At 40.0% G+C, this 27,609-nt stretch overlaps 1 protein-coding gene across 2 annotated transcripts in view; it reads left to right on the top strand.

Annotated features, from left to right (window-relative positions):
* The window catches only part of efna5b (ephrin-A5b), a 93,596-nt gene that overhangs the window by 42,701 nt on the left and 23,286 nt on the right, over positions 1–27,609 (top strand). For both annotated transcript variants that reach the window (XM_042000322.1, XM_042000323.1), the window contains exon 2: positions 27,059–27,351. In XM_042000322.1, coding sequence (XP_041856256.1) covers positions 27,059–27,351 — 293 coding nt within the window. The remainder of the gene's footprint in view (positions 1–27,058; positions 27,352–27,609) is intronic.

The raw sequence follows: 27,609 nt of genomic DNA on the forward strand, positions 1-27,609 counted from the left end.
GAGGCTTTTGAAATGTGCAGGACATTTCACTGCTTGTTCTGTTTCTGAGTTTTTAATTGGAAAGCAGAGAGACAGAAAGAGAGTGGTGTTTCAGTATGCGCATATGCATGTTTCCCCACAAGACAGTGTAATTGTTAGCAGTGGTGGGAATTTGGATTTGGACTAACTGAGCAAAAACATTCCTGCATAATGTTTAGTTCGGAGCATCACTACTCTTTCTCACAGATTCATGCATGCTTGTCTAAACAAATGTTGGTAAATGGATTTAAAATATCAAATAGGTTAGGAGGTGAGAGAAAATCTTCTTGGATTTGTGATGTGTGTTCACAAGTTCAAAGTTTGAGTTTGGCTGAGGCAAAGTATTTAATTACACTTATTTGTTTCTTTATATGAAACATCAGTTAATTTGTAAACAACATTAAAATAATGAGTAAATGATTAAAAGTAAACTGCTTAGAAGAGAATGTTTTCATTTTGAATGATGCTCAGAAAATTTAAGATTCAGCTGAAACTCACCTGCTCTGTTGTCTTACTTGCAGTGTGCTTACTAATCAGATTACACACTCCCTCGTCAACCAACACAGATATTGTTTAGATGGAAAGAACTACATCCAATGTAACACTGTATATACTCTGTAGTTAACTTGGTGACACTGTGTCTGTGCAGAAAAGCAATACAAGACAGCTGTAAAAAGTCTCTTTTTGAGTTGAGTCTTCAGGACAGAGAAGAATTAATGAGAAGTAAGGAATGTTGTAGAATTTTTACCCTGGTGACTATTAGGGATGCACGATATATCGGCATTAATATCGGTATCGGCCGATGCTAGTCATTTTTTAACATATCGGTATCGGTCCGATAAGCAAAACTGGGCCGATATTAACAGCTGATATTTATTTTCGTATAATTGCTGATTGTGTTCATGTGTCGGAAGGTTTGGCCATGCAGCAATGTTGCGACATGTGACAGCAATGTGGCACTACATTGTGGGTTGTAACTGAAGCAAGAAGCAATTTCAGCTGTGTGGTAATTTCTCACGGTGTAAAAAGAAGGTACTCGAAAAGCAGAATGCAATATCTGCAAAGTGGAAGTAATGCGAGGAGAATGGCGTGTCAACTCATTCAGCACCACAAATTTGATATGTCATCCGAAAAACTGCCATCCAAACTTCACAAACAATGGTGGGAAGCTAACACCACTAATGTTTGCCTTATTTTCACTTTGTACAGAATTTGATAATCTTAAACCTTTTATAACAAAATATATATATCGACATCGGTAAATATCGGTTATCGGCCTTAACAACAATATTAATATCGGATATCGGTATCGGCCAAAATTTTCATATCGGTGCATCCCTAGTGACTATGAGAGGTCTGCTTTAGAAAACAAAAAGTAAGTTGCTGTGTAAATTGCTGAAGGTTTCAAATAAAAGATGTTTGCTGATTAACTCAAAACAGGCAGCCTTCTGTGGGGTTTAAAGTCAAACCATGAGATCCAAGTGACAACATATATCTTTTTTTCTTTTTTAATACAGTCCCCATTTTTCTTAAAAGCTTTAGACATACTGTATGTATGTGTGATCTTTCTCTAGTGTTTTTCAGTGATTTTCTGAAAATGGTCTTTCTGCTCTTTGCCCTAGGTTTATTTTTCTGTCTTGCTTATTCTACTCTTCTCTCAGTTCATTGTGGTTGTTCTGATAATCCCACCAGCTTACCACATCTGGGTGCTGCTCAGAAGTACATCTATTAGTCAATTAAGCTTTAAAACAATAGAAAACCTTTGATGTACACTTGCCATTCTCCATGCACTAAATGCACACACTCAAATTGTCTGTCTTGTTCACACTTTGTGAACACATGTGGGTCCTGGACACATTTAATGGCATAATGGCAGTCACGGTTAATCTTTGTCATCCATTTTTCATGGCCAATTAGACGGAGTGGGGCGCATGTCTCACTGAAACTCAGCTGTGGCATCACAGGCTTTAGATGTTGAGCTGAGTGTAGCAGATTAGGCTGCACGTCTGTGCTATCGTTTGCATGATTTTTTGGAATCAACAGAAAAAAAGCCTTCTCTGTTTTGTGTATACTGTGTGCACTTGTATGGCTCTGTGAGAGAGAGATGCTACATAGACCATCGTGGAGTACAGTAAAGTTTCATCAGTTTTGGACTTTCACATCAATCACAGCAGATTAGCTGACACCTCTCCTACCCACACTGCTCTGCTCCCTGCCTGCAGGCCCTGACTGATAGAGGGGTGCTAGAAATACAACATACACATACTTACTTGATAGCAAACAGAAATACAAGGTTCATGTCTCTTGCACACACATATAACCCAGCAGATATTTGTCCTCCTCCTCTGCTTATTTTCTTTTCTGTCTTTGGTTTTTTTTTCTCACTAACTCAATATTTTCCCTTCCCACTCACTGGTTCAGTCTGTCTCAATGTATACAATTTATTCTGGTTGTGTGTGTGTAAATGTTGTGCTTATATGTCTCACTGATTGTTGTGTCCATCTATGGTGGCTCGTAGCCCACTGTGCTTGGTATCAGCCTGATCCAGTGCTTAGCACAGTGATGAGTGGATCCCTGATGATACGAGCTCCAGATTACAGCCAGCCCTGGACTTCCAACCAGTTGAGCCTTGACGTACTACCCAGCTGGGAATGAAAGACTGATGAATAAGTGACAGACATTTAAGATGTCAAAATTATTATTGGCCTCAAATATCCTCCAATATAAATTTGCATCATGATATATATGTCAAATGTAATCATTCACATGACTTTCTAACAGAGAGGTTGTTTCTGTAACCTCTGGCAAAGGATTATATCGTCACTTGCTTACTGGCCTGGACAATAAAATCAACCTGCAATGCAAGTATTGAGACTTAAGCACTCACCATTTAGCGAAGACTTGCTTTTCCCATGTGGGCGTTGTGATAGTTTGAAGAGTAATTGCTCTTAAAACTTAACACCAGCGACAGAAAGTGTGTGTCTTCTTCTGTATTCTGCCATTTGTCAAGTCATGTTTTCTGTAGCAGTCCAGAATGATCAAATTAAACATTGTCTTTGGAGAGGGATTTCCACATTATTTTTTGTGGCTGCTGCAGTTTTTTTACATTATTTGAAGGGTGGGTAAGTTGAGAGGTATTCATTTAGATGCTGTCTGCACCTTAGCCTCTAGAGTTCAGTAAAACCCACACACAAAGCATATATAACATACAATCATATAGTTTAAGAGACAATTGTAAACATGTATGCATCTGTAGATTGTACAAAAAATTCTATCTGAATTTACTTTGATCTGTAAAAAGAAAAACTGTCTTTGTGCATGTTTTGAGTTTGCTGGAAGGAGTAATAAAGGTAAATTTTGCATTTGTAATTGCACTGACCCAAAAAGGCAATCAAATATATTCCAACCTTTGTTTTGGAAGAGGATAAATGCTGACAGCTTTTTTGTTTTTTGACAAAAAGATGCAATGTTAGAGGTAATAGGCACAGTGAAGAGTGGCATGAATGACAGGTATGAGAAGTAGGAGATTTGAGGTGAAGAATACATTCTCCCTTGTTAGCAAAATGACCAAACTGCATTCCTGTTGTGAACGTTTTGTGTGTGTGCGTGTGTGTGTGTGTGTGTGTGTGTGTGTGTGTGTGTGTGTGTGTGTGTGTGTGTGTGTGTGTGTGTGTGTAGTGTAGTGTAGTGTAGTGTGAGGGCCTGTGGCATTATCTTTTGTTTAAAACATGACACATCACATTCTGGGCAGGAGGGAACTGTCTCTGTAAACATCACCAGCCTTCCACTGAGCAGTCTCAGCAACAAAAGTACCTCTGCTCTGCTTTCAGTGTATTTGGATAATATGACCTCAATACAAATGTATTAATTACAAGCTTAAACATGAGCTGACTAATCAGCCTTTCAGGAAATGGGATGAAAACATAATCATAGAAATGCTAAGAAATATTAAATATTGCAGTAATGAGAACCACCTGCCAAGCTTTACAAGGCTCTGTGGTGAAAACAAGGCCAATCTTATTATAATAACATGGCACAGTATGTTGCCTACAGTAGTTTGAGTCATATTCTGTATTTAAGAAAATGAGCTGATACATACACAAACAGACCTGTAAAATGTGAATACTGTTGTGTCTGACTTAGTTCACCAGACCAGTAATATCAGCTCATGGGACCAGCTGAAATGCACCGACCACACAGGGTGAGGATCTGTGTCAGCACTGTATTTCTATATGTGTGTTTGTGCATGTTTTTAAAGTCTACACTCTGCCTTTTCTTGATTAATGGAGTGTGAAGGGATTATGCTGATTCAGTTAACAACTTGGGCACAGTGACACGGTCATTATGCAGGTGAAGGTAAGGGTGTGTACCTATGTCTGTGTGTGTCCTCACATAGCTGTTTTCCTTAAACAGACAGGTGAATGGGGATGGTGGAGCAGCGTGAGCATCGCAGTCCTTTTGTCCTCTGTGCTAAAGGCAAACATAGTAGAGAGCTCTCACTAATCCCCTGCTGCAGCCTTATCTAAACTACACCTGAAAGCATAGGAGAGGTTGGAAGACAAGAGGTGAGGAGAGGGAGGAAGACGGGCCGAACAGAGAAAGAAAAGTTGAAAAAAAAAAAAAAAAATAGGTTTAATAAATGAAGAAGAGCGCAGGGGAGTTGGAAATGGAAATGGAATGACATGCTAGCGAAGATTAATGATTTAGCTGTGACAATGAGAACGGCACAAAAAAGATATACTTGCCAACTAATGTGGCAAAAAATGATGAACTGGATGTAATGCTTTTCAATGTAGTATGGAGATTTAAATGTAAATTAGTCTGATACTTTGATTTATTTCCAATGGGTCTTATCAATATCTTTGGTTACATTTCTACTTTCAGCCAGTCTTAGCACAGATATGTGTGATGAACAGCTACATTGAGCTCCTTAATACAGTCTTATCAAATTAAACCCATCCCATATTAAACAAGCAGATGTGATTGGCTTGGCCTGACCAAGGCTGTTTTTAGTTTGATTGGGAAGTGGACCAGATGCATTCTGCCAGAAAAAATGAAACATTAGATCTCTGATTTATCTAATTCTCAGGATAGGATTGAGGATGGTTTATTGAAAGCTATTGTCTCATTGCAACAGAATTCAAGTTCAAAATTCAAAGTTCAAAGTTCAAAATCTTGTGTAACATCAAGTCTTGCAGCAAAAAAGAACAGCACAGTATCGGTCACTAAAATGTATGCAGTGTAAGCAAGGTATTTCAGATATCTGCCTCCCTCCCACCAGTTCTGGGTCTTCTTCTTTCAGCCAGACTTGTCTGAAAAACCTCCACAGGAAGGTGCAGAGGAGCACCTTTCAACACAATGGAGCAGCAGGTTATGTCTGAGCTCGTCACCTGATCTCTCAGGCTGAGCCCAGCCACCCTGCTGAGCACACTCACTTCAGCAACTTCTGTCCAAAACCTCATTCTTTCGATCACTACCAGCTCAGCTTCCTCATCACCACAATGGTCCGCTACAGCGACCACATTACTGCTGACACCTCACCATTCCATCTCTCCATCTCACGCTCCATTTTACTGTCACGTGTGAACCAGGGATATTTAAACTTGGGGCAACAATTCCCTCGAACCTTGAGGGAACAATCCACTGTTCCCTGTCAGAGAACCGTGGCCTCAGATTTGGAGGTGCTGGTTCTCATCCCAACCGCTTCACGGTCTGCTGTAAACTACCTCAGCGCTTGCTGAAGGTCATGGCTGAAAAATATGAGGGTCAGTCAGTAAGTAGAGCAAGGTGAGCAAAGAAAGCTGGGTAAACATTTCCAGATTTCTGGCCAAAACCAGTTAAGTGTAGCACTTTTTTTTGTTGTTGTTATTTATTTGAAAGATGTTGTGATTTAGGATTTACTCAGCTGTTCAATCTTCATCCAAAACAACAGCGTGTGGAAATCTTTGACAACATTATTGATGTTTTCAGCCTGATCTAAATGAGTATGTTGGGCTTCTTGGGAGCTTTTTGTTGTACTGCTAACCTCCTGTCACGGACAAAACAAGCTAATAGATTATCACATTCCATTCCTGAGGCTGCTGAAGGCTAAAGAGGAGCAGAGGATAGATAGAACGGCAGCAAAGCAAAAGATTAGATTGATGATGCAGACGGTTGTGCTAAGAAAACACACAGATGATATTTGTCTCCCTACCTCTCCTTTTTCTACTTTCACCACTCTCATTTTACCCCCGTGCACGCACGTGTGTGTGTTAACTTAGAACTAAATACCAGTTGCAAAAAAGGAGCTGCATTACAGGAGTGTTACACAGAGAAACACCTGTACACACCCCACAAACCAGGCATGAGGATGACAGATATCTGCTCCCACAGACATATGGAGTGTTTATGTGGAATCCAGTAAAGATAGTCAGCTGTCTGTTGGATTTCTCTCAATCTCCAAATCAGCGATCACACTGCCATCTTCCTGCTTCTAAAGTATTTTACATTTATTGAAAATCAAAGACATTTTGGAGCATGAATAATGTTTGCGTGTTTCTGTGAGTAATGAAACTACTCTTACATCTAATAAGTTCATTACAAGGTACACTTTGTGGCAGCCATCTGATGAACTTGACTACATACATCATCATAGATGATGTATTCAGGTTTCACAGTGATACCTGCTTATATCCTGGCAAGCTGCGACTGTGAGGAGCAACACAGTCTAAATGTTATATTAATGTAAGCTCAAAGTTTAAAAAAAGATTTCTTATGATGTGTTTTAATATGTTTGTTGGGTTGTGTTGGTTGATTAGCAGACACAGATCATAGCAGCAGTCATACTACAGGACTAGTCAGAAATGCTATCTCTAGTTGATTTTGCACAATTGTCCCAATTTCTCACTGATGTAGAGCTACCATTTTAACCCTTACCAAGGATGTTCCCATGATTCATGTTCATCTTTTGTTTGAGACAGTCCATGAAATAACATACATGTATATTTTTTCGGTTTTGTGTACAAGTACATATGAATGAGCGAGTGTGTGTGCACATGTGGTGTGTGTATGATGGAGTGCCAGGCAAAGAGTTGATTGGCCATATGTCTGCACAAATGAGCTCTTTATTTAATAAGGCCAGTGATCTAAATTGTCATTACTGTCAACATTTAACTGTGGTCCTCCCTGCCAGATGGTATTTGGTAATATATCACACAGATGAGCTCTCTCAGTTTACTCTTTACTAAATCCATTCCATATTAGAAAGTGCTCCAGCTTTCATTTGGACTATCTCAAAGCTTGTAGTTATGACTTATCACATTTTCATGACCATTTTAGATCACACCATTGTATTTCATACCTTCTATTGTTTATCCTGCTGTATGCTCAGTATCTATGGTAATGCCTGCAGAGCATCTAGTTGTTTCTGTGGGAACAGCATGTGAATAGGTTTTAGTCTCATGTAATTAACTTGCACTTTGTGGCAAAAAGATAGATGCTATGCCACTGTCTTCGTCCAGAAATTCACTGTGTTTCATTGGGGGAAATTTGACATTACCCAGTGCAATTTCCGTCTTGATGTTGGTCGACTGATAGTGCAGCACACTCCGCTGCTGATGATACAAGACCACTGATGAAAATAGCAGGCGTGTTAGTTAATGGCTGGGCTGTCCCAGATGGGGTCAGGTGCGTGAGGAAGCAATTAAACAGAACACATCTGTCTCTTTACGCAGGTCTTACAGGTACTTATGTAAGTGGACAGAAATTTAGTGGAATTATGCAGAGCGTTAGATAGTAACTACTAATGTATATATACATACCCACATTAGTCTTTAATGCATTATTAGAATGGTTGCAATGATGAATAGATTGTTATAATGAAAGGGGGAACTGAGTAGCAAAGCAAAAAGACACTTTGTGAAAGGAAGAGATAGTAGACTAGACCACAAGAGTAGTTATCTGTGTGCATGGATGTCCAGTACATTTGCTTGCACATCTACTCTAAAATACAGCATTTTGTTTTTCTGTTTTACTAATCTCTTGTTTATTTTTCATGTTATTGCTTTTGTTTTCCCCCATGCCATGTGTTTTGGCAACACTTTCACTGTTCATCCCTTGAAATCCTGGTAAAGAACTGTGTACAGCAAAGTAAAGTACTTCCTTTCTCATTATCAAGCCAATATTTCAGCTATTTGCCATGAAGCCAGGTAGTGACTCTCAGTTTTTTTGACACGGATCAATATAGGGATTTAAAAACAGTTTACTAAAAACCTGAAATTAACTTCTCTCTGAGACTGGAGGGGGAAGAAAGAAGCATGCCAGAGTCCAAATAATTATTTTTTTTTTTGGAATCACCTCCCTTTAGTCAAGGTGGTTGCAAAGCGCTGCACGTAGATGTCTGAGAGGGGTCCCAGCAGACCTTCACGGAGAAGATGCAGATTATGAAATTTACGTCATGATTCTCCAGGCAGATCCCCTCGAATAGGCAGACACGCACACACACAAAAAGAAAAACCACAAATTGACCCCAAGTCAGTTCATTCATTCTGAGAGAATTGGGATCTTTTTTGCTTTGTCTCAGCTTTTGACCATCTATCTTTCTGTGCTTCCATCTCTGTGTCAGGATCCCCTGATGGGGGTTAAGTGCTCCGGTTAATTGCAGCCCTAAGTAGTGCCCCCACTGCAGCTGAGGAGGAATTTTTTACACCTTCCTTAATGTCCTTTATAATTTCACTCGCACCATCATCTGTTCTCTATTGTTTCAAAGCGACCTTTTGGGAAATATAGTTGGCTTCTTTTCTCCACTCTGCTACTACCTTTCTCATGCTCTCCTTCTCTTGCATGAAATTTGACAGGACACTATCAGTTTTCTAAGCTAATGAGTACTGGGGACATATTCAAAGTTGTATGCAAATCTCTTTCATAAATGTTATCTGTAATAAGATCTTCATAGCTGTTAGATGTTTTGGGTACAACAACGAACAAGTCCCATCTTTCTCTCCTCGATGTGCTATTGTGCCATCTCTTATTTTTTTCTTCTCATCTGTCAACTGTCCTATGCTGCCAAAAGACAGCCAGGAGGCTCAGAATGGGAGTGAGGTAATAACAGGGGAGAGTAACAGGAAGGAAAGGATGGAAAGGAGGATGACGAGGTGATGGAGAAATGAAAGAGGAAGCTGTTTGCAATAGCTGCAGCAGCAATTTACCTGCTGCACTGTGTGAAAGAAGGATTCCTAACAACATGCTTTTTGTGAAGCTGATACGTTCACATATGTTGAATATTTAGATTTATGTCACTGCAGTCATAAATGTCAGTAGGGCAGATTAAAAACAGGATGCTGTTTGGGGGCACCCCAAGTTAAATTACGGAGGTTTATAACTCCAAAGCTGCCATTTCCACATCTTGTCCAACTTTGCTAAGGTCAGCATGAACCTCCCTGTGCAGCCATCAGCCCCAAAATTTGTGCTCATGTGCTAGAAAGGTGAACAAGAAACATGTTGTTGTAGTCTAAACTATGTACCATTGCTCCTTTTTTGTTACGCATTCACATAAACTAGTTTATCTATACCTTTTTATTTCCTATGTTCAGCCAAACCGACAAAGAACAAACAAGAGCTTCTTGCTGTCCAGTAGTAGTTGTGCATGCGTTAATTGTGAGTCGAGAAAACTGTTGTGCATACACTATGATGTGTATAGATTAAAACATTTCTGCGAATACTATTTATGTTCATGCTTATGAGATAAGATACAGATTAATTTGTGAAGTAGTCCCACCCAAATATCTGACTGCCATTGGTGCCTTTGTTTTAGTCTTTTTGTGTGCTGCTGCCCATCCTGAAAATATCTACTATAGATTTATTGGTAAGCTGCAGATCATTTCTCTCACTCCCTCTGTTTCTTTGTCACTTGGTATCTACTGTCATTCCACTTCCCTTCCTGTTGGTCTTTATTTGCCTTTGTTTCTTACTCCATCTCCACACACTGACTTCCTCTCCCTCTTACTCCCCTCTAATTCTATTCATGGAAGCTACACACTCCATCATTCTGTCTCCCTATATCTCTGTCTACCCTTCATTTTCTCTACACCTTTCTGCACCAGAGAAAGATGGAGAGAGAGGGAGGAAACAGAGAGTGGGGGTGGGTTGGAGAGATGGACAGATTAGGTGACAGTGATAAGCGATCGATCTCAAGGCCAAACAGCCTTGGGTGGGGCCCCTCTAACACCACACCTCCCTTTTGGTTCCCTCCTCACTTCCGGGCTTAGTCTTCTTTTTTACATTGTCTATTTATCTGCCCCTCCTCCCTCTCCTCTTTCTCTTTCACCTTTGTTCCCTTCAAACTGACAAGGGTTCATTAAGGATCCACTTTGTGTGTATAAGTGCATGTAAGTGTTTGTGCCTGTGTGTATATGTGTATGTGCACGCTCACTTATGTCTGTCTGCTTACTTGATAAGTCATGAAGGATAGCTCCCAAAGGTGCCCCTAAAGAGCTTTTAGTGGCTTGCGATCGCACAAACACACAAACACAAATATGTGTGCAGACATAAAACACACAGGGCTAATTAGTGTTTTTTTTCTTTTTATTTAGTTTTAGTTTTTTTTTTTGTTTGTTTATTTTCTACAAAAAACTCAATGATTGTTGGGCATTTATTTGTAAATGTTGTCATGTTGGTGTATTATTTTATCTTTTGTTGCCTTTCACCTAAAACCCAGGTGCACAGAGCAGCACCATGTAGATGGTCTTTCATCCACCCCCTTCCCCCTGTCATCACCACCTCCCATCATCCCCATGTGCCTCCGAATTTGCCCGCCACAGCATATCGCCCTAACGAGGTTGTCTATTGATCAAGTGATGCTCTTTGTTCTGGACACCTAAATGGACCTTCAGCTACTCTCACCAGGCCTTTATGGGAGTTGTTATGGCCACAGCCTGATTACAACAGAGGCACTTAAAATACTCAATGCCTGATGTTTTATGCAGGAGCACACATAGCTTCAGAGGTATATGTCTGCTTTATTACGCTGTCCCCTAAGTGTATGCATTTCAGGGTGTTTTTTCCCCCCTTCCACTGTTTTCTTTCTCCTGCACTTTTTTTTAGTTTTTTCAATTGAGAGAGTATTTGTGTTGTTAAGTGTACATATTGATTATGAAAATCTAAGCAACCCAACAAGATGCATGTATAGAAAAAAATATCTTGTCTATGTTTGCAGGGTGTGAGCTCTTTCTGTTGTTTATGTGCTTGTGTGCATTTGCATGCTTGCGTACATGTTTAAATGTGTTGGTGTGCCTTCCTGTGCGTTCACTTTCATTTAAGGCCGTCCTAGTGTGACTAGAAAGCATGTGGAAGATTAAACTCAACTTTTTGTCCCCTTTCTGACCCCTGCACCATCCTCCCAATGAATAAGATTTCCAGTCAATCATTTCCTCTGCTGTTTATTCATGATGCTTCCACTTCAAATATTTCATCACTCATCAAGAAATATATGAAATCAGGGCCGTGTGTGTGTGTGTGTGTGTGTGTGTGTGTGTGTGTGTGTGTGTGTGTGTGTGTGTCAGTGAGTGTCTGAAAAAACATCTAATATCAGGCAGTGAGTTAAGCTTCGACTTTTGTAACATTTTGTGAAACACTGATTGTTTCTGGTATTGCTTTGATCCAGTGTCATCTGTCAAATTTGCTTAAATGAGATGTGCAAGCACTCTCTGTGGTTTAACAGATGCCTCGTTTCTCTGCCTCATTCACTCTCTCTTTCTCATGAGCATGAACAGCATGAAGCCAGAGTCAGATATTAAACCCACCCACCGTGCACGGCTCATACTGCATGCTGATGTGTTGAACCGCAGAGATGGTCAATTAGATTATAAGATATGATTTTCATTGTTTTGATAATCTTCTTCCATTTTTTTTCTCTTGTCTGTAACCTTATGACATTCTTGCTTTTTCCAAAATATCATAATACTTCTGCCGACACCATTACTGTGTTAAATTTTTCTTAAAAAAAAAAAAAAAAGCAAAAAGTTAGTCTTGGATCGTATTTTTCTGTTTTCTATTTTGTGCGCAGTCCCTCAAATTTCTGCCTGATGCTTTTATTTATTTATTTATTTTTATAACAGAAGCAGCAGGTCGGCTGTAATTTTAGGAAATTCTTATCTCAGTGGATAAAAAATGCTTAATATTAAGATGGGGAAGAAAAAAATCTGGGAAGTAATGCTGCATCTGTAAACAGCTATGTAATGGATCCAGGTGAGGGTGTAGGATTAGATTTTGAGATGATTAGTGTTTGAATTGATCCCTGACACCTGTGGGAGGATTTACTTAACGCCACAAAGCCTTCGCTTCTGACTTGATATAGACTGTCTCTTTGCACATACAGCTCACACACAGTTGACTAATGCCTCAACAGGGACATCTCACCCAGGCATCTGTGCGTATGTGATGAAGGGGCCCCTGCTGTGCCATGATGGGGACATCAATACCAGGCAGTTTAGGCTTTCGACACACTACTGTCAGTGTGTGGAGAAAAAGCAGCAGGTGGAATGAAACAGACACAAAATGGACGACTGGCGGAAGAGAGAGGGCTGGAAAGAGGGATTATTTTGTAATAAATTAAAATCTCAACTTCACTGCTGCAGTAAACTGTGAGAAGATTGAAATATACAGTCAACTTACACTATTTATTGTTCAAAGGATGCAAAATTAATTTGGGCCTGAACTGATGCCCCATTATGTACCATGTGTGCTACAACACGTGGTTATCGTTAAGTATTAATAGGGGCCTTTATTATTCGGATTGATAGTAATTTTGTTTTACGAGCTCTTGCTTTACCCATTCATGGCATGTGGTGAACGTGCAGTATGCTGTGCTGAAGCAGGAGGTCCTGACAGCTAGCTTAGGTCAGGAGATGAGATGGAGGAGGCAGCTGGAGAAGAGTGTGTGTTCAGGGATGGATGGACACAAGGACGGAAGGCATTTTCCAACTGCGCTAACTTTAGACCACACATGTCGGTGAACCTCCCAAAACCCATCCACAGCGTGTCACCACATGCTTCCATAAAACCCTCTTTGTGCGTGTATTTCTCTGTGTTTGCACACACCAACTTGCAGGCATAAATAAAGAGCACAGAGGATCTAAATAGCTTTCTACTACAACAAATCTCATCTATGTGTTGAAATTTCATTCTCTTTCTGAAAAGGTTATTGTTTCAGTTTCTTACTCTGCAAGATGAGTTCAGAAGTTCATGAACTCACAGTTGGAAGTGTGAAAAATGTAGCCTGTACCCTCTAAGGCGTGACCTACAGACCTTGTTTTAGTGCCAAAACCTTTGGTATCCCCCCAAAGGGGAAACTAAACTAGGTCAATGAGTTAGAATGAAGAACTAGATTTGATTAGGTAAGAATCAATCAGGATCTCTGTTATCAGGGGAATGATTTGATGAGGTGTGTGCATGTGTGTGTAGATATGGAAAGATTTAGTTTTGTGTTGTATGTGCATAAAAGTAAAACATCTATGCTTTTCCTCTTTCTTGTGAAAGATTTTGATATCATTAATATTGTTTTTCTCATTCGATGCTCAGAAATAAAAAATCAGAACAAATACCACAAAATTAATACAGAAAATCACCAGAGATATGAACAAAACTGTACAAACTTGCACATGTATCCATACACAGTAAGGTCACCCCCCACATTTGCAGCGCGCTTGTAGTACTAACCGCCTACAGCCCAGAACAAAGGCATGTTGAACATCTTTCGGCTCGTTTGACGTGACACAAAGCTTTGTTAAACAGACAGAGTTCCTGCTCTGTCAAACTGGGTCTTTTAAACAGGGCTGAGTTAGGATCAAAGACAAGGACAGGACTGACTGCTACCACTTTGCATGGTTTGATCCAGGTTGCAGCAAAGAGAAGCTTGCTTGGTTTCCTCTGAGAAAAAGGTTCAGCCAGTCATGAAAAGTATCTATAGACAGGTGGGATTCTTTGTTGCTCTTTCCTTTTGAGTCCAATTGTTCATAAGAGGTCGTTCATACTGATGATGTTTTTTTTATTTACCAGTATATGGATAGATGGGCTTGACTGTATATTAACACTGAATCAGGTCTGTGAATAAGCAGAAATAAATATAGTCAGACCAAGACCTGAGTAATGGAAAGCTTTTATAGAGAGCAGCACAAGGATTACTGTAAACCAGCCCTGAACTTCACAGTTTAATTTTTAACCATTTATGTGTTCATGTCCAAGCTAGGAACATGTATGCAGTCCGACAGTGTGTGTGTGTGTGTTAGTTGGACTATGTGCAAACTCTATGTCTATATTACATTGTGACCTGTGTGGCCCTGTATTACACGAGCATTGCCCACAAAAAGACACCCAGTCTAAGTAACCGACACACCACTTAACCCCCTGCCTGGGACCTTGACAGCTTCTCCATGGGAGGCTGACCCTGAGGGTACAAGAAAATGCTTTGTTCATACCAAACAAACACACATGCACACACACAAAATTTGCTGCATTGGTATAGACTTATATATTCTGGGCACGCACACACATGTGTACATAGTGTGGGAGCTAAAAGACCACATAGTTTTTAAACAGGCATGAGGAATTAGCAAAGAGGCCCATGTGTCAGCTCCCTGCTGGCAAAAACATTGTCGATCTCCCTGGAGTCACAGCTACTGCTCTGTCCTCCTGACCACCCTGCCATATATCTCTGCATCCATTTATCTCCCACTGACACACACATGTGACATGACAGACATTGAAATATGTATACAAGGACTGGATGAAGGACTTTCATCAGCTCTCAGTGAACATGTGCTATTAAAACACTGCTTTTACAATCAGCAGATGCAGTGGAAATCACCTCCTCCACATCCTCCTCAACCACGTTTCCTGTTCGTCAAAAAGTTATAATTGAACTTGAAGTTATCTTGAGAGAAGGCTCCACCATGCAGTCCTTGTGATCTGACTGAGATTAATATGACGGGTTTAGATTAAGATACTTATCATTAACCCTTTAAAAACATTTGGTTAAAATAGCAAAATTTGACTTGGGTGGCTGCCAGGATGATCACTATCAACAGTCTTGTCCCAGAGCTCAGTTGTTAAGACTATTTTGTCACCCAAACTTTTGTTCACTGTATAGACTGACATAGATAAAATTAAGAGATAATTATTGGGTTATGTGACAAAACGTTCTGTCCCACACTGTTCGCTGTTGGCACAAGTATATTCAAAAAATCCTTTTGCACAGTGGAATAATATACTTTTATTATGAGCATTCCTGGAGACAAAATGGAACAAGAAACCCTGACAGAGTTCAAAACCCTCCTCTGTCCATTGAGCAACAGCTGGGAAGTGTTCAGATCATGGACTGGTTTCCTCTAATGTAGGATTACAGTGTTGTACGGCATTTCACTTCACTGCCTTTATATTGCCTAAAGACAGTAATTAGTGTAAAAAAAGAACAGTTAATATATCCTCTCATTAGGGGAGAACAAGCAAAGTCCATTAAATGAAATACTTTGCCATATTTACAATTAGCTCCGCTGTGCAAGAATTGTAGAAGGAAAGATATAGATTACAGCCGAACAGTTAGAAAAATCAGCCAAGAGAAAAAGGTTTTTATTTAAAAAAAAACAAAAACAAAATCCCAACAAGTTTTGCTTAGTAGTTTGCACTCAGTGTGAATGCTCAGGTTAACATAACCCAGTTTTTTTGGGGGTATAAATCATACCAAATATTCAGTTAATCCAAAACTTTAAAGAAACTATGATCTCCCAAGAGGTTTACTACAAACAGGATAAATTAGACTTTTTTTTTGAGCAACTGTTTTAATCTCTGTTTTGTCCTCTTAATGAGCAATTGTACAGTTATACAGCATGTCAGTAAGTAGCAGATATTACATTAAATTAAGTTTGTTTCACAGACACTTTTGACTAAAATGAAGTACAATGTGTATTGCATGTTCGGTGCCACGGTTATTTCTATGGTAATTATTAATCTATTTAAAATAAAATGTAATACAAATAGGTAAAAATAGTTAATTAAAGATATAAAATTTACATAAAGGAGAATAAAATAAAAAAAAAATAGCAAATTATCTAAAGTTATGCTATTCTTGTTTGATCATTTTACCTGTATGATACAAAATAAAAATGAATATTTGTCAACGGTCAGACAACAAGTAGAAATGTATATTTAAAGGTTTGTCCAATTTAGCTTAGTTTGATTAAATAAATTGATAGATAAATTAATAGATAAATACAATGTAAACATATTATATTTTAAACCAACAAGCAAAGTTGAAGATAAATTTAAGATGGTGGGAAAGATTTGTTGTAGGGTGTTCATGTTTGTGAAATAAATCCCTAAAGGAAAGAAGGAATGCATAAAATACACATGCCAACCATGATGCATAGACAGACAAGTATAACTACAGCCTTTCACTAAAGCAATTATAAACCAACATAAACACATAAGGGTAAGCATTTGGCATCCCACTGCTCCCTTTTTACACACCTACCTCATCCTACATCCTCTGCAGTCACTCAAAAAGCCTCACACACTTTCCGTGCATGCATGCACACAGTAACACACCGTGCACTGCTAGTGGTTTGTTGAGTTTGAAAGGGGCAAGGGTTTTATCCTGTCACAGCTCCATGGCAACCTATTTGAAGGTCAGTGTGTATGCGTGTTTTCCCTTGTGTATTTAGAGTATAGATATACAACAAATAGGGATCACTAAATTGATTTGTGTGTTGTGTGTATGTGTGTGTGTGTGTGAGAGAGAGAGTCTTAATGACCAGTGCAACTGGTGAGATAAAACAAGCGAGAAACATATACTTGTCTGTGTCCTCTTTCTTTTCATCATCGCTCTCTCTCTTTTCATCTTGCTTCCCACATATTTACCCTTTCCCTTCATGCTTTGCTCCATCTTTTGCAGCATTTAAGCCTTTATACATGCCTTTTTTTTCAGAGGTTGTTGCCAGTTTTCTACTTACTTCATTCCAACCATTTTCTGATCTTTTGTCCTGAGAGACAGTGGAGGGTTTACATAGTAGCAAACAGAAGATTGTGGGCTGACAGTGTAGGTGGGCCAAAAGAGGTGGATATGGCAAGGAAGAGGGGGATGCTTGTAATAGCTGTGGGTGACGAGTGAACTGTTTTTTAATTCCTCCCTCTGTTGTTTCTTAGATCAACCAAGAAATAATTCTTTAGCTTTAGATGTCAAAAATAAATAATTTTCATTAATAGAAATCTGGAAATGCTGGAATCTGTGTTGTGAGGTTTGAGCCAGGTTAGATGTGCCAAACCACTAGTCTTGCTTGAATAGAGTTTGTACATGTGGTTTAATTGTCTGGTTAGATTGACCGATGTTTTGCATCACAATGTTTTGTATACATTTATAAACAGCAGATTTAGCATATTTACAGAAAAAATATTAATTTCATGCATTTTTTAAGAAACTTTATTGACTGCATTGAAAGACACAATTTTTCTTACCACTTTATTGTGAGCACCATGGTGCATATTTTAATTAAAACAACCTTATTTTCTTTATTCAGTCCACTTACTGCTTCATCCAGTTTGGATAGACCATTTTATGTCTATTTAAGCTTTGCACTAGGGGCTTTATGCAAGGTTGATTACTGTTCAGAGATGCAACAGTGCACCTGGGAATGTTTTCTTTGTTTACACTTCTGTATCAGCCCCACCTATCAAGGTGTTTAGGTATGTCACTTACTATGTATTAATGATTGCAGACACATGGTACTCTCAGCAGCCATGTGCTGTTTTTGTGTTTATCCAACCTCCTGGAAACTAGTCATAGCAAGCTAACCAGCTTGCCATTCAGGGTTTAGACCAATATTTCAACTCTGTTGTAAAGGATGTCCCTTTCTCCCCTTTCTTTAACATTAGTTAGACATGTTACATGGCTCAAAGCCGTTTCATTGCTCCTGTTCTGTCCCAGCTGCCAAACTCCTTGTCACCATAAAACAATGACTTATGATTAATGGCCGACACGTCTCACCACTCGGTGATACATGGCTATTAATTGATACTTACTGCCCATGTGTGACCGTGGAAAAGCTCACACAAGCACAAGCAAGGAAACACACATCTACTTTGGTCCTAGTAAACATGTCAAAGTGAACAGTATTTACAAAGGGATTGAAGTGGGTTTGGGGCAGCAATGATTCAGAAGAATGGCCCCAGGGCCTGACAGGATGTAGGGGGGGATGTGTCATTTTTCCCCGACTCCCTTGGTGATGAGGGAACACATAAAGAAATCCTTTTACACACAGATATACACAGACCCATATACACATACTCGGTCATTCACTCATGCATATAGTGTACACACATCAGTGCTGCACACCCATAAAAAAAGGTTGTTTGGCAGAGTAGTGAGTAGATGAGCTCAGAGGAAGTATCTGTCTGCCTCCCCCCCCCCCCTGTTTTGGACTTAAGCTGCAGTATGCTGATGCTGACTACATCAAACACTTACTGGAGCCCTACATCTCGCCGTTTCACTCAGCACCAAGAGCAGAACAAGAACTTGTCTGTCACTGCTCTTAATTCATTGTCTCCCTGGGGCAAAATGAGCACTGACAGACATAAATGGCAGAAATGAATATTGTAAGATCACAGTCAAGGGTGAAGGTGGAGGGAGAAAGGGTGGAAAAAATGAGTGATGGCAAAGAGGAGGTATAGGATGGAGAGATGTTTAACAGGCTCTAGATATGAGAGGGAATGAAACTAGATGTGAGAGGGAGAGATGAAGGAATGCACTGCTGACAGTCAGTATATTATACTGGGCTGACCACCTGTTATGTGCCTTGAGGTACACCATCTATAAAGCTACAGCAGATGGACACAATAAAATGCACCATGACCAGCAGCTACACACTTATATGTGTGTGTGTTTGTCCATTAAGGGTGAATCCCATTTCACCCCTTGGCCCTACCCCTTAGCCCTTCCCCTTCGTTTTGCGCGTTCACGTGAAGGGGTAGGGGTGTCCCAATTCCTTTTAGGACCGAGGGGTAGGGGTAAGGGGTAGGGCTATATACCCCTTCAAACGAAGATTTTTCAGAGGCACACTTGAAACGGAGGGGTATGAAAAATTTCCTGTTCTATATGAGAAAGCAAGTGTTTCTACGCACATCACGCTTTCTTGAGATGCAGGACAACACACACTCGCAAAAAAAAAAAAAAAAAAAAAAAAAGGCACAGAGAAAACAGCGTATACCAGCAAACACGATTAATTTTAATGGCATGCAAAATTCGTACTTTGCGTCCTACATATGCCTGTCGATAAGCAATAAGTCAATTAATTGCACGGTAACGAAAAAATGAGCGCAACAAGTTTGCCGCCGCGATAGTTTTCATTAGCCCCCCCCCATCTTACTGCACCATAGACTGTGTATGACAACAGGTTTCACTATGCAGTATCTCGACTGAACGCTCTTGTGGAGTGATCTCTCTCATGTCATGTTTGACAGCAGCATGTAGCAGCACGAGACCGTGGTGAACCACTGTGCAAGCCGGTACGCTGCGTTTGTTTACAGGGCTACTCTCACGCATCGGCCGTTAGTCTCGTGCATTTGAATGGCTTCTTACGCTCTCACGCTAAACCTCCGATTTCTCACGCTGGAATACACTTTAAGAATACACTTTAAGAGCAATGCCGGCTAATATTTATTGTTTTTTTTTATTTAGTTTCTTCCAGTATCTGTGTAAAATGTTCTTTAGTGACTACTGATGACGTATGTGACTGTTGAAGGGGTGTCCCAATTCGTAGGGGTGGACTTTTCAGCCCTACCCCTTCTAGCTCCGTTTTAAGGGGTAAGGGGCAAGGGGTAGGGGTAAGGGGTAGGGCCAAGGGGTGAAATGGGATTGGGCCTAAGTCTGATAACCCATATAAATATTAAAATATGCCTACATTCATGCATGCTTCAGCCATCTACCATGTCCCAGAGGCAGTAATATGTGATACTCTATATGCCTGATGTCACTGTGCCTTCTCTCTGAACCCCTCTCAATGTCGTAAGCCTATCGGCCAGTTAGCCAGCTAGGAATGTAGCTGTCAACTCATACAACAAGATCACATTCTCACATGTTCTTCCTCTGACTTCAGCACTCCACTTCTTAGTACTTGTCTTTTTGCCCCAGCAATTATATTTATGTGGCATCTCCAATCTCGTGGTAGTGTTTATTTAGCTTTTATTTAAAGTCAATAAGAACATGTTGCAACCAAGATTTAAGCAGAAAAACAAGATTTTAAGATGATTTTGGGTAAAAAAATCTTTGTCACTGTGAGCAGTTAGTTTAATGAATTGATTCAAACATGGCGACATGTTAAAGATGGTAGTGGTTTATGTGATTAGTACTCAACTATTTCTCTACCAGCTTGTTATAAGCTGTAAAATCAGTGTCTCAGAAATGGGTGATATTCATTCTAGCTACTTCCTCAGAAAAAAAGAAAATTAGCTTTCCATCTCAAGGTGTAAAACTGCAGAAAGTATGGAATTGTCAGGAATCTTACAGTCAGGATGACTTTAAGTTGGAAGTACAGAGTGCAGTTATCAGTCCTTCATCTGTCTTTCCTTTCACCACTATACTGTTTTGCCATCAGTTAACAGGTGAATATCTGTCTGGAAAGCCAAGTTGTTTCTAACAGCAGTAAAAAAAAATAAAAAAAAGTAGTTAAATTAAGTGCAACAGGCTCTCTCTCTTCTTTCCTCCTGCCTCTATCTGTCTGTCAGTGCATTTTCTTTCAACTCTTTCTCTTTCATGCTCAGACCCAAACCAATCATCTGTAATTAGCCAACTGTGAAAACTATATCGAGAAGTGTTTGCGATGTGCGTTTTTGTAGCGTATGTGTTGAAAAGCACTGAAAAGGCTGTGGCATGTGTAGATTAGTTAGGGTTCAGGAAGAGTTCATCTCCTCTTTGCTAAACATATTTTCCTTCTGGACCAAAATCAACAAGTGATCCTTCATTTTAACAACCTGCACATATACTCTTCCCTTCACACACAGCAATATGAGTCTACGCACACTCGACACCATGAGGCAAAAAATTTTTTTGGTGGGGTGGGGTGCAACAGATTGCTTTTTAAGGTGCCGGTGTATTTCTAGTTTCTTGGTTACTGTGATTTGATTTATCAGGCAGCAGAACATTGCCTGAGGATACTGAATTGAAAATATATCAGATGTATGAATTTCAGCAGGGGAGGTGAAATAATGTAAATAGATCTGATTTGGGGTCATGAGCTGGATTTGGAAGTGTGAAAAACTCAAGCAGGCATAAAAATAAAGAAATTGACAAGAGCAGGAATAAGCAGAATTGTGTGGTGGATGGGTCTTTGGCTTTCTTGTGCAAATTGCCTAAAGCAGCGTTTAAGCCTTATAGTTTTGATAGTTTAAGGCAAAGTCTCTAAACAACACAAAGCAGGATTGTTTCAGGCATCTTTGGTTACATAAAGTTGTTTTTTTTGTGTGTGTCACTGCATTAATCAGTCATTTATCCCAGTTGAAAAAAGTGTTGATATTCACTTTTGCTGTAACATGAAAGATAATCTCTCTTACATATGTGATCTATTAGCCCAAAAGTGTCAAACCTTTAAATCTAATAAAATTCCTTGTTAGGAATTAGTCTCCACCTCTTGTTCTACTGACATCTGGGAGCGGTGGTATTTACAAGTGTGCTGCTCGGCCAGACTACATTGAGAATTTCCTCTTCTCCACCTCTATTGAATCTCACTTATTCAACTGGTTAGATGACTCGGATTGCTCTCTGGGTGCTACTGAGCTCTTGCTCTCTCTTTTTTTTCTTTTGCCTTTCTCTTCCACTCAGGTTATCTATCTCTCCCTGTCCTTCTCGCTGTCTGTCTGCAGCCACCGATGCACAGCTTAGAGAAGTGGCTGATTGGACTGCATTGGGTACAGTGTGTGAGCACAGGGCCTGTGCGTGCACAAGCAGCTGTGTGTATGTTTGCCTCTCATAGTGAGTGCCCCAGTGTGTGCACTGCAATGTCACTGGGCTGTGTAATTGAAATGGAAATGAGCCAATCAGCGACTGCAGTGGTGTGCCACCTTACCCTGCATTCACTTCTCTGTTCCAGCTCTGCCAAACTCACTCTCTCTGTTTGTGACTCACTTTGCATGTGCAAGTGTTTGTGTGTGTGTGCGTGTGAGTGCTGACAACACTTGGCCCTCAGTTTTAACCCGAGGGCCTGAGGAGGCGGTGTGATAATGTAATCAGTTGATAATAAAAATGATCTTCTTCTCTCTCTGACAAGCACATACATGTGCCCACGCTCTGTGTCCAGCTGATTTCCTTGGCCTTGTGTTTTGACCCACAGCTCACTGGGAAAGCAGTGGCATAACAAAGACATGTAATTATCACCATTGGACAATTAACCTCCCATCCAAGTTTGCTCCTTAATTACCTATTTTACTGCTTGAAAGCATCCGTTGCCACTCTGCGCTGCTTCAGTTTCTTATGAGAATGGGGGAAAAAATGGTTGCCAGAAGAATGTCGTAAAATACAGGGAAGTCACTGTGGTTGGGCGGACTGTGTGCATGTGTGTGGCAATGAGGGAGGAGTGAAGCTAACTTAGCCCTAACTTCATCTACAGTTTTTTTTTTCTTTTTTTATGATTTTATGACTTTTCTTAATTTAGTAAGCCCTTTTCTCATGTAGACTGTGTCCCTGAAGTTTGGTACACATTACTCAGAGGACATGTGTGTGAAAATACAAATGTCAAAATTAGTCAGACCAGATGTTACATGGATTTTAACCTACCAGATCACTGTGGCACAAAGTCTGCACAGTGTCTGCTTCAGCCAATGGGTGGATGGTTTCCTAATTCATGATCCATGGGTAGATCATAAATTAGGAAAGTTGGTATGTGTAGCTGTCTCCATCATGGGTTTTTGTGGCTAGAAGCAGCTTACAAGGGATGGATATTAGTAAAAACTCAAAAGGACCAAACATATCTATTGGATAGCTCACCTGTCACTTAGAGTTATATTGTAGATTTTTAACCACTTTAAGCCATCACACACAAACAGGTGGGTAAAAATGAGTCCCTGGTGCAGCTGGAAGGGAGAACCCATTTTTATGTACCAGGTTGTAATCATGTTTATTCTGCTATAATGTTTGGCAGAAGTAGGCTGACTTGCTTTTCAAACCAGACTCAAGAGGCCATTCAAGAAACTGCAGCTTCCGAAATTTATGTCGGGTAATTTGTATGCTAAGGGAGATAATACTGTATGTAGATAACACATAGATATTCAGTGAATTCATGGCACATTTAGCATTCATAGCAGCTTCATTTAACTTGTGTGTTGATTGTATGGAACTGAGGGTTCTGTCATTTGTGACCAAATGACCACATGACACAAGTGTGTCCCCCCCCCCCCCCCCCCCCCCCCCCCGACCCTAATTGTGTTTTGCTATGGCGTGAAGCCACTCACACAGTCTTATGTTGTGTGCGTGTGTTAAATAGTTTATGTAGAACATAACTTCAGAGAAACCTACTGGGACATTATGAAATTGCCATTCCTACCATATATCCATTTATTACATTCACCTCTTATTTATACATTTTATACATTTTTTGCAGTTCTCTTGAATTTAAAACTATAAGGCAGCGTCTTAATAAAGAAACACCCCAAATGATGGAGCAGCAATTACTCCTGGGATGGTTGCTTATAGCTGCATTTTTAAACACAGCAACAGGTAGAGGAAGTCACTGAAAGATGAACACTTAATTTGTATTCAGAAACAAAAGGAAAAAAAAAAACTCTGTTACATTTGTTTGTCTTGTTTAAAATCTTGGTTTAATAGATCAGCACACTGTTGATAAAACCTGTTATTCTGAATACTCTGCTTTCCATATGGATGAACTAGCCCTAGACAAGAATTAGTAGTGATGCAGGTTTAAATGATCTTCTCTAGATTAATTGATCCTGCAGTAAAATTGCAGTCTTTCTTTACTGTTGACCCCAGCACTGCTGCTCCGTCTCTCCTGCCTACATTTCACTCCTCTGGACTCTAAAAGATCCTTGATTTACATTTCATTGGTTCATAATGGCTTGAAGCTCATAGATGCAACACAGTGGCTGATGTACAGTTTGTTTGAAAAACATGATTCCATTTTGCTTTGAGGAACAGTTTCCTCTCACTGCTGAAAAGAGGGGACCATTTAAACAACTGCTGTGGCCGATAAAATCACCCATTGCTATCAATAAGACACCAGCCACCTCTAAAACTCCCACATTACTCCCATGATACTCTTATGAAAACAGTTTTTTATAGGGACAAAAATAAAAAATAACACAGCAAATCCAAAAATACAAGAGTTTTCCTTTGGGTGCATCTTGATGACAAGCAGTCTCTAAGGGGACTTGGCTGCAAACATTCATGTCATGTTATGCACAAACAGTTTTAGTAGAATCTCCTTTAATGATGACTGCATGGATAAATGACTACTGTGAAGACTCACTGGGAGCCTTGCTGTACTATCTGCAGCATTCAGTTTTTTTTTTTTTTTTTGTCACCCTCCTTTGGAGGCAGGTCCTTTCTCCCCCCTTCCCCCTCTTGTCTGTTTCTCACTCTCTTTCTCACTCTGTGCCATTAGCAGCTTCTGGACGTCTCACTGCTGCTGCTTTGCCAATGTGCCAGGGAGCTCACTCAACTGATAACACAAACCTAATACATGTGTGTATGCTTGTCAGGTGTGTGTGCTAGATGTGCTTTTTTCCTGCATATATGCATGTGTGTGTGTGTGTGAAATACATGTTACAAATGCCTTTCCTGTCCCTTTTTATGAGCTCACTCACCCAAACATCCTCTGGCTCATTTGCAGTCAGGGCCACTAGCCACTATTCTGACTGCTGAGGCACAGAGAGTAGGGCAGCTGAAACATCACACACACAGATGCATGCATACACACTCTAATTCTCATTCTCTCTCATGCTCTGTCACTATCACACACACACACACACACAGAGAAGCTGGAATGAGTGGATGGGAGGATGTAACCATTAAGTCAGTGACATTTTAAAGCACTAAGAGAGATGCATGGCTCTTCCTGGACCTCCATAGACATGTTTTAAATGAAACGTTACAGATGAGCTCCTCCATACCTTAGCTGTAAACACTCTTATACTGGTATTTACCCTTCATGTGTAAACACAGAAAAACTATGTTTCATGCTAGCTCAGGCTCACATGTCCACATTAACATACAGAGCACATCTAGAGGACACACATGAGCACAATGATGAGAAATGGCTTGGCTCAATTTGTCGTTTGATTATTAAACTAAACATTCCATTATACCTAAATGGATTAAGAGACAGTGTAAGAGACCAAAAGCACTTTTATTTTTTTTCTTAATTTGCCATCTGATCTTCAAAACGAGTGCTCTGGTTTTCATTGTGATTGTAATTCTGTGTAGTTTGTCCAGACAAACTGCAGACTGAAGCAATCTAAGTGGGATATTCAGCACACGTATAGCAATTTGATTTCAAAAGATCCATTCTTTAGAGTCAGAAATCCAACATCATACACAAGCGACAACAGAGCAGTAGAGCCATTATGGTTTGAAAAAGCAAATAAGTGGAGAAAAAAAAGAAACATGGGCAAAATGAGGCGAGAAAGAGTTTTTCATGCAATTGTGGAGATTATATTTTCAACACCATCGGAAGATGTTTGAGACATTTGATGAAAATCAATGAAGCCCCCTCACTGTTATTGTGTACCAGCCTTATCAGTTTGTTCTTGTTCTTTATACACCATCCACTATCCACTATTCTAAGAAGACATAACTTATTTCTTTAGAAGATTTTTAAAACTTGATAGACTTTTGTGCCGTAGTTAGACATAAAAAAGAAAAGGCTGCATAGTAAGCGAGAAAGAAAGAGAGCGAGAGAGAGGTCACAATGCTCCCTCAGTGTGTTAATCCTGAGGCTCCAACATCCTTATGATGAAATTATTTTTTTCTGTCACACACTTTGCCCCGCGTATGTTCTGGGGCTTGAAGAGCCCTTCTTATAGACAGCAGTGGCAGATTTCAATTAGTTTCCTCAGAACTCTTGTAAGGTTGTGCTTTTACAACATTAAAAACTGGGTCTCAATTATAGGCTCACACCACCTGGCTTCACTGTGAAATGAACCAGTTAGCAGCAGCTGTATGGATAGGCTTGGCAATTTTGTGGTTAACATCATCACTCTTGGAGCTCTTTAAGTGTGCGTGCTTAATTGAGGGCATCACTAACAAGTTAACAGGTGTTCAGCATTTTTCCTTGGAGACCCTCTTCTGACCCAGAGGTTCGGGTCATACCACCCAGATAAACCAGAATGTTTGCAATGCAGAAATTGCCCTCTAATTCTGTGAAAATTCCACAGATGAGAGGCCTATTTGGGGAGCAACAGAGAAGAAATTGTGATTGTGTGTGTGTTTGTGTGTGCGCAGATGCTAGTTTGTGACAGTGTGTGGCCTTTTGATGAAACTCCCTGTATGTATTGCAGCCCTCTGACCCTGTGCGGCCTGTTCTAGATCATTGCTGCTGTAAAGATGCTTCACTGCACAGCCCTCAGAGACATCCCGGCCCCGTATTTTTCCTATCATGACATTTACTGCTCTGCCATCCTGCAATCCTGTTTCTCTCTCTAACAGTTTCTACTTTACACTCACTTTTTTTTTGTAGAAAAACATTTGAGTAAATGTTTTCTTCTTATTTGCATTTTTTGCAAGCATATTTTCTAAGCGCTTGATGCTCAAGTTTGTTATCATTTGAAAAGCATGTGTACATATGTGTGAGTAAACATATGTTGCAAGGAAAGATTTATGGATAAACCAACCAATAGAAATGCTTGTAATTTCCACAAAGTACTTAGAAGTTGCAGGAGATCTGCTTTTTTTGTGTAGAATCTAAATTCAGATTAACTTTTCTCCATAAAAAAAACAGTGTTGATTCATTAACACGTCTGTTCAGATGACTGGCTGATGTTTTTCTGCATCTCCTCTCTTCTGTTCTCCAAACAGGTTTCATCGTGGGGACTACCACATCGACGTGTGCATTAATGACTACTTGGATGTCTACTGCCCTCATTATGAAGTCTCAGTGCCTGAGGAGCGGACAGAGCGTTATGTCCTCTACATGGTCAACTACGATGGATACAGCACATGCGACCACACCGCCAAGGGCTTTAAGCGCTGGGAGTGCAACAGACCGCACTCCCCGAACGGACCACTCAAGTTTTCAGAGAAGTTCCAGCTCTTCACTCCCTTCTCCCTGGGCTTTGAATTCAGACCAGGCAGAGAATATTATTACATCTGTGAGTAACTTCTGTTTATTTATTTTTCAGACCTTTCCTATCAGTTGAAATGATTTTATCATCAGACAAAAAGGAAGTTACTTAGAATACAGTTGATGAGCCACTGCGAAGAACTAGATGGCCCTTTCCAGACAAAATATTTCTACATTAATCCGACAGAGTGATTCCTCTGTGTTCTGTGAGTCTCTACCAAGCTACAAGAGTGGTTTGACAGTTATCCTAGCAGATGCTTTCATGCTCTTGCCTCCACACTCCTCT

The sequence above is a fragment of the Melanotaenia boesemani genome, chromosome 11 (assembly GCF_017639745.1).
Source record: "Melanotaenia boesemani isolate fMelBoe1 chromosome 11, fMelBoe1.pri, whole genome shotgun sequence".
In the NCBI taxonomy this organism is placed as follows: Eukaryota; Metazoa; Chordata; class Actinopteri; order Atheriniformes; family Melanotaeniidae; genus Melanotaenia; species Melanotaenia boesemani.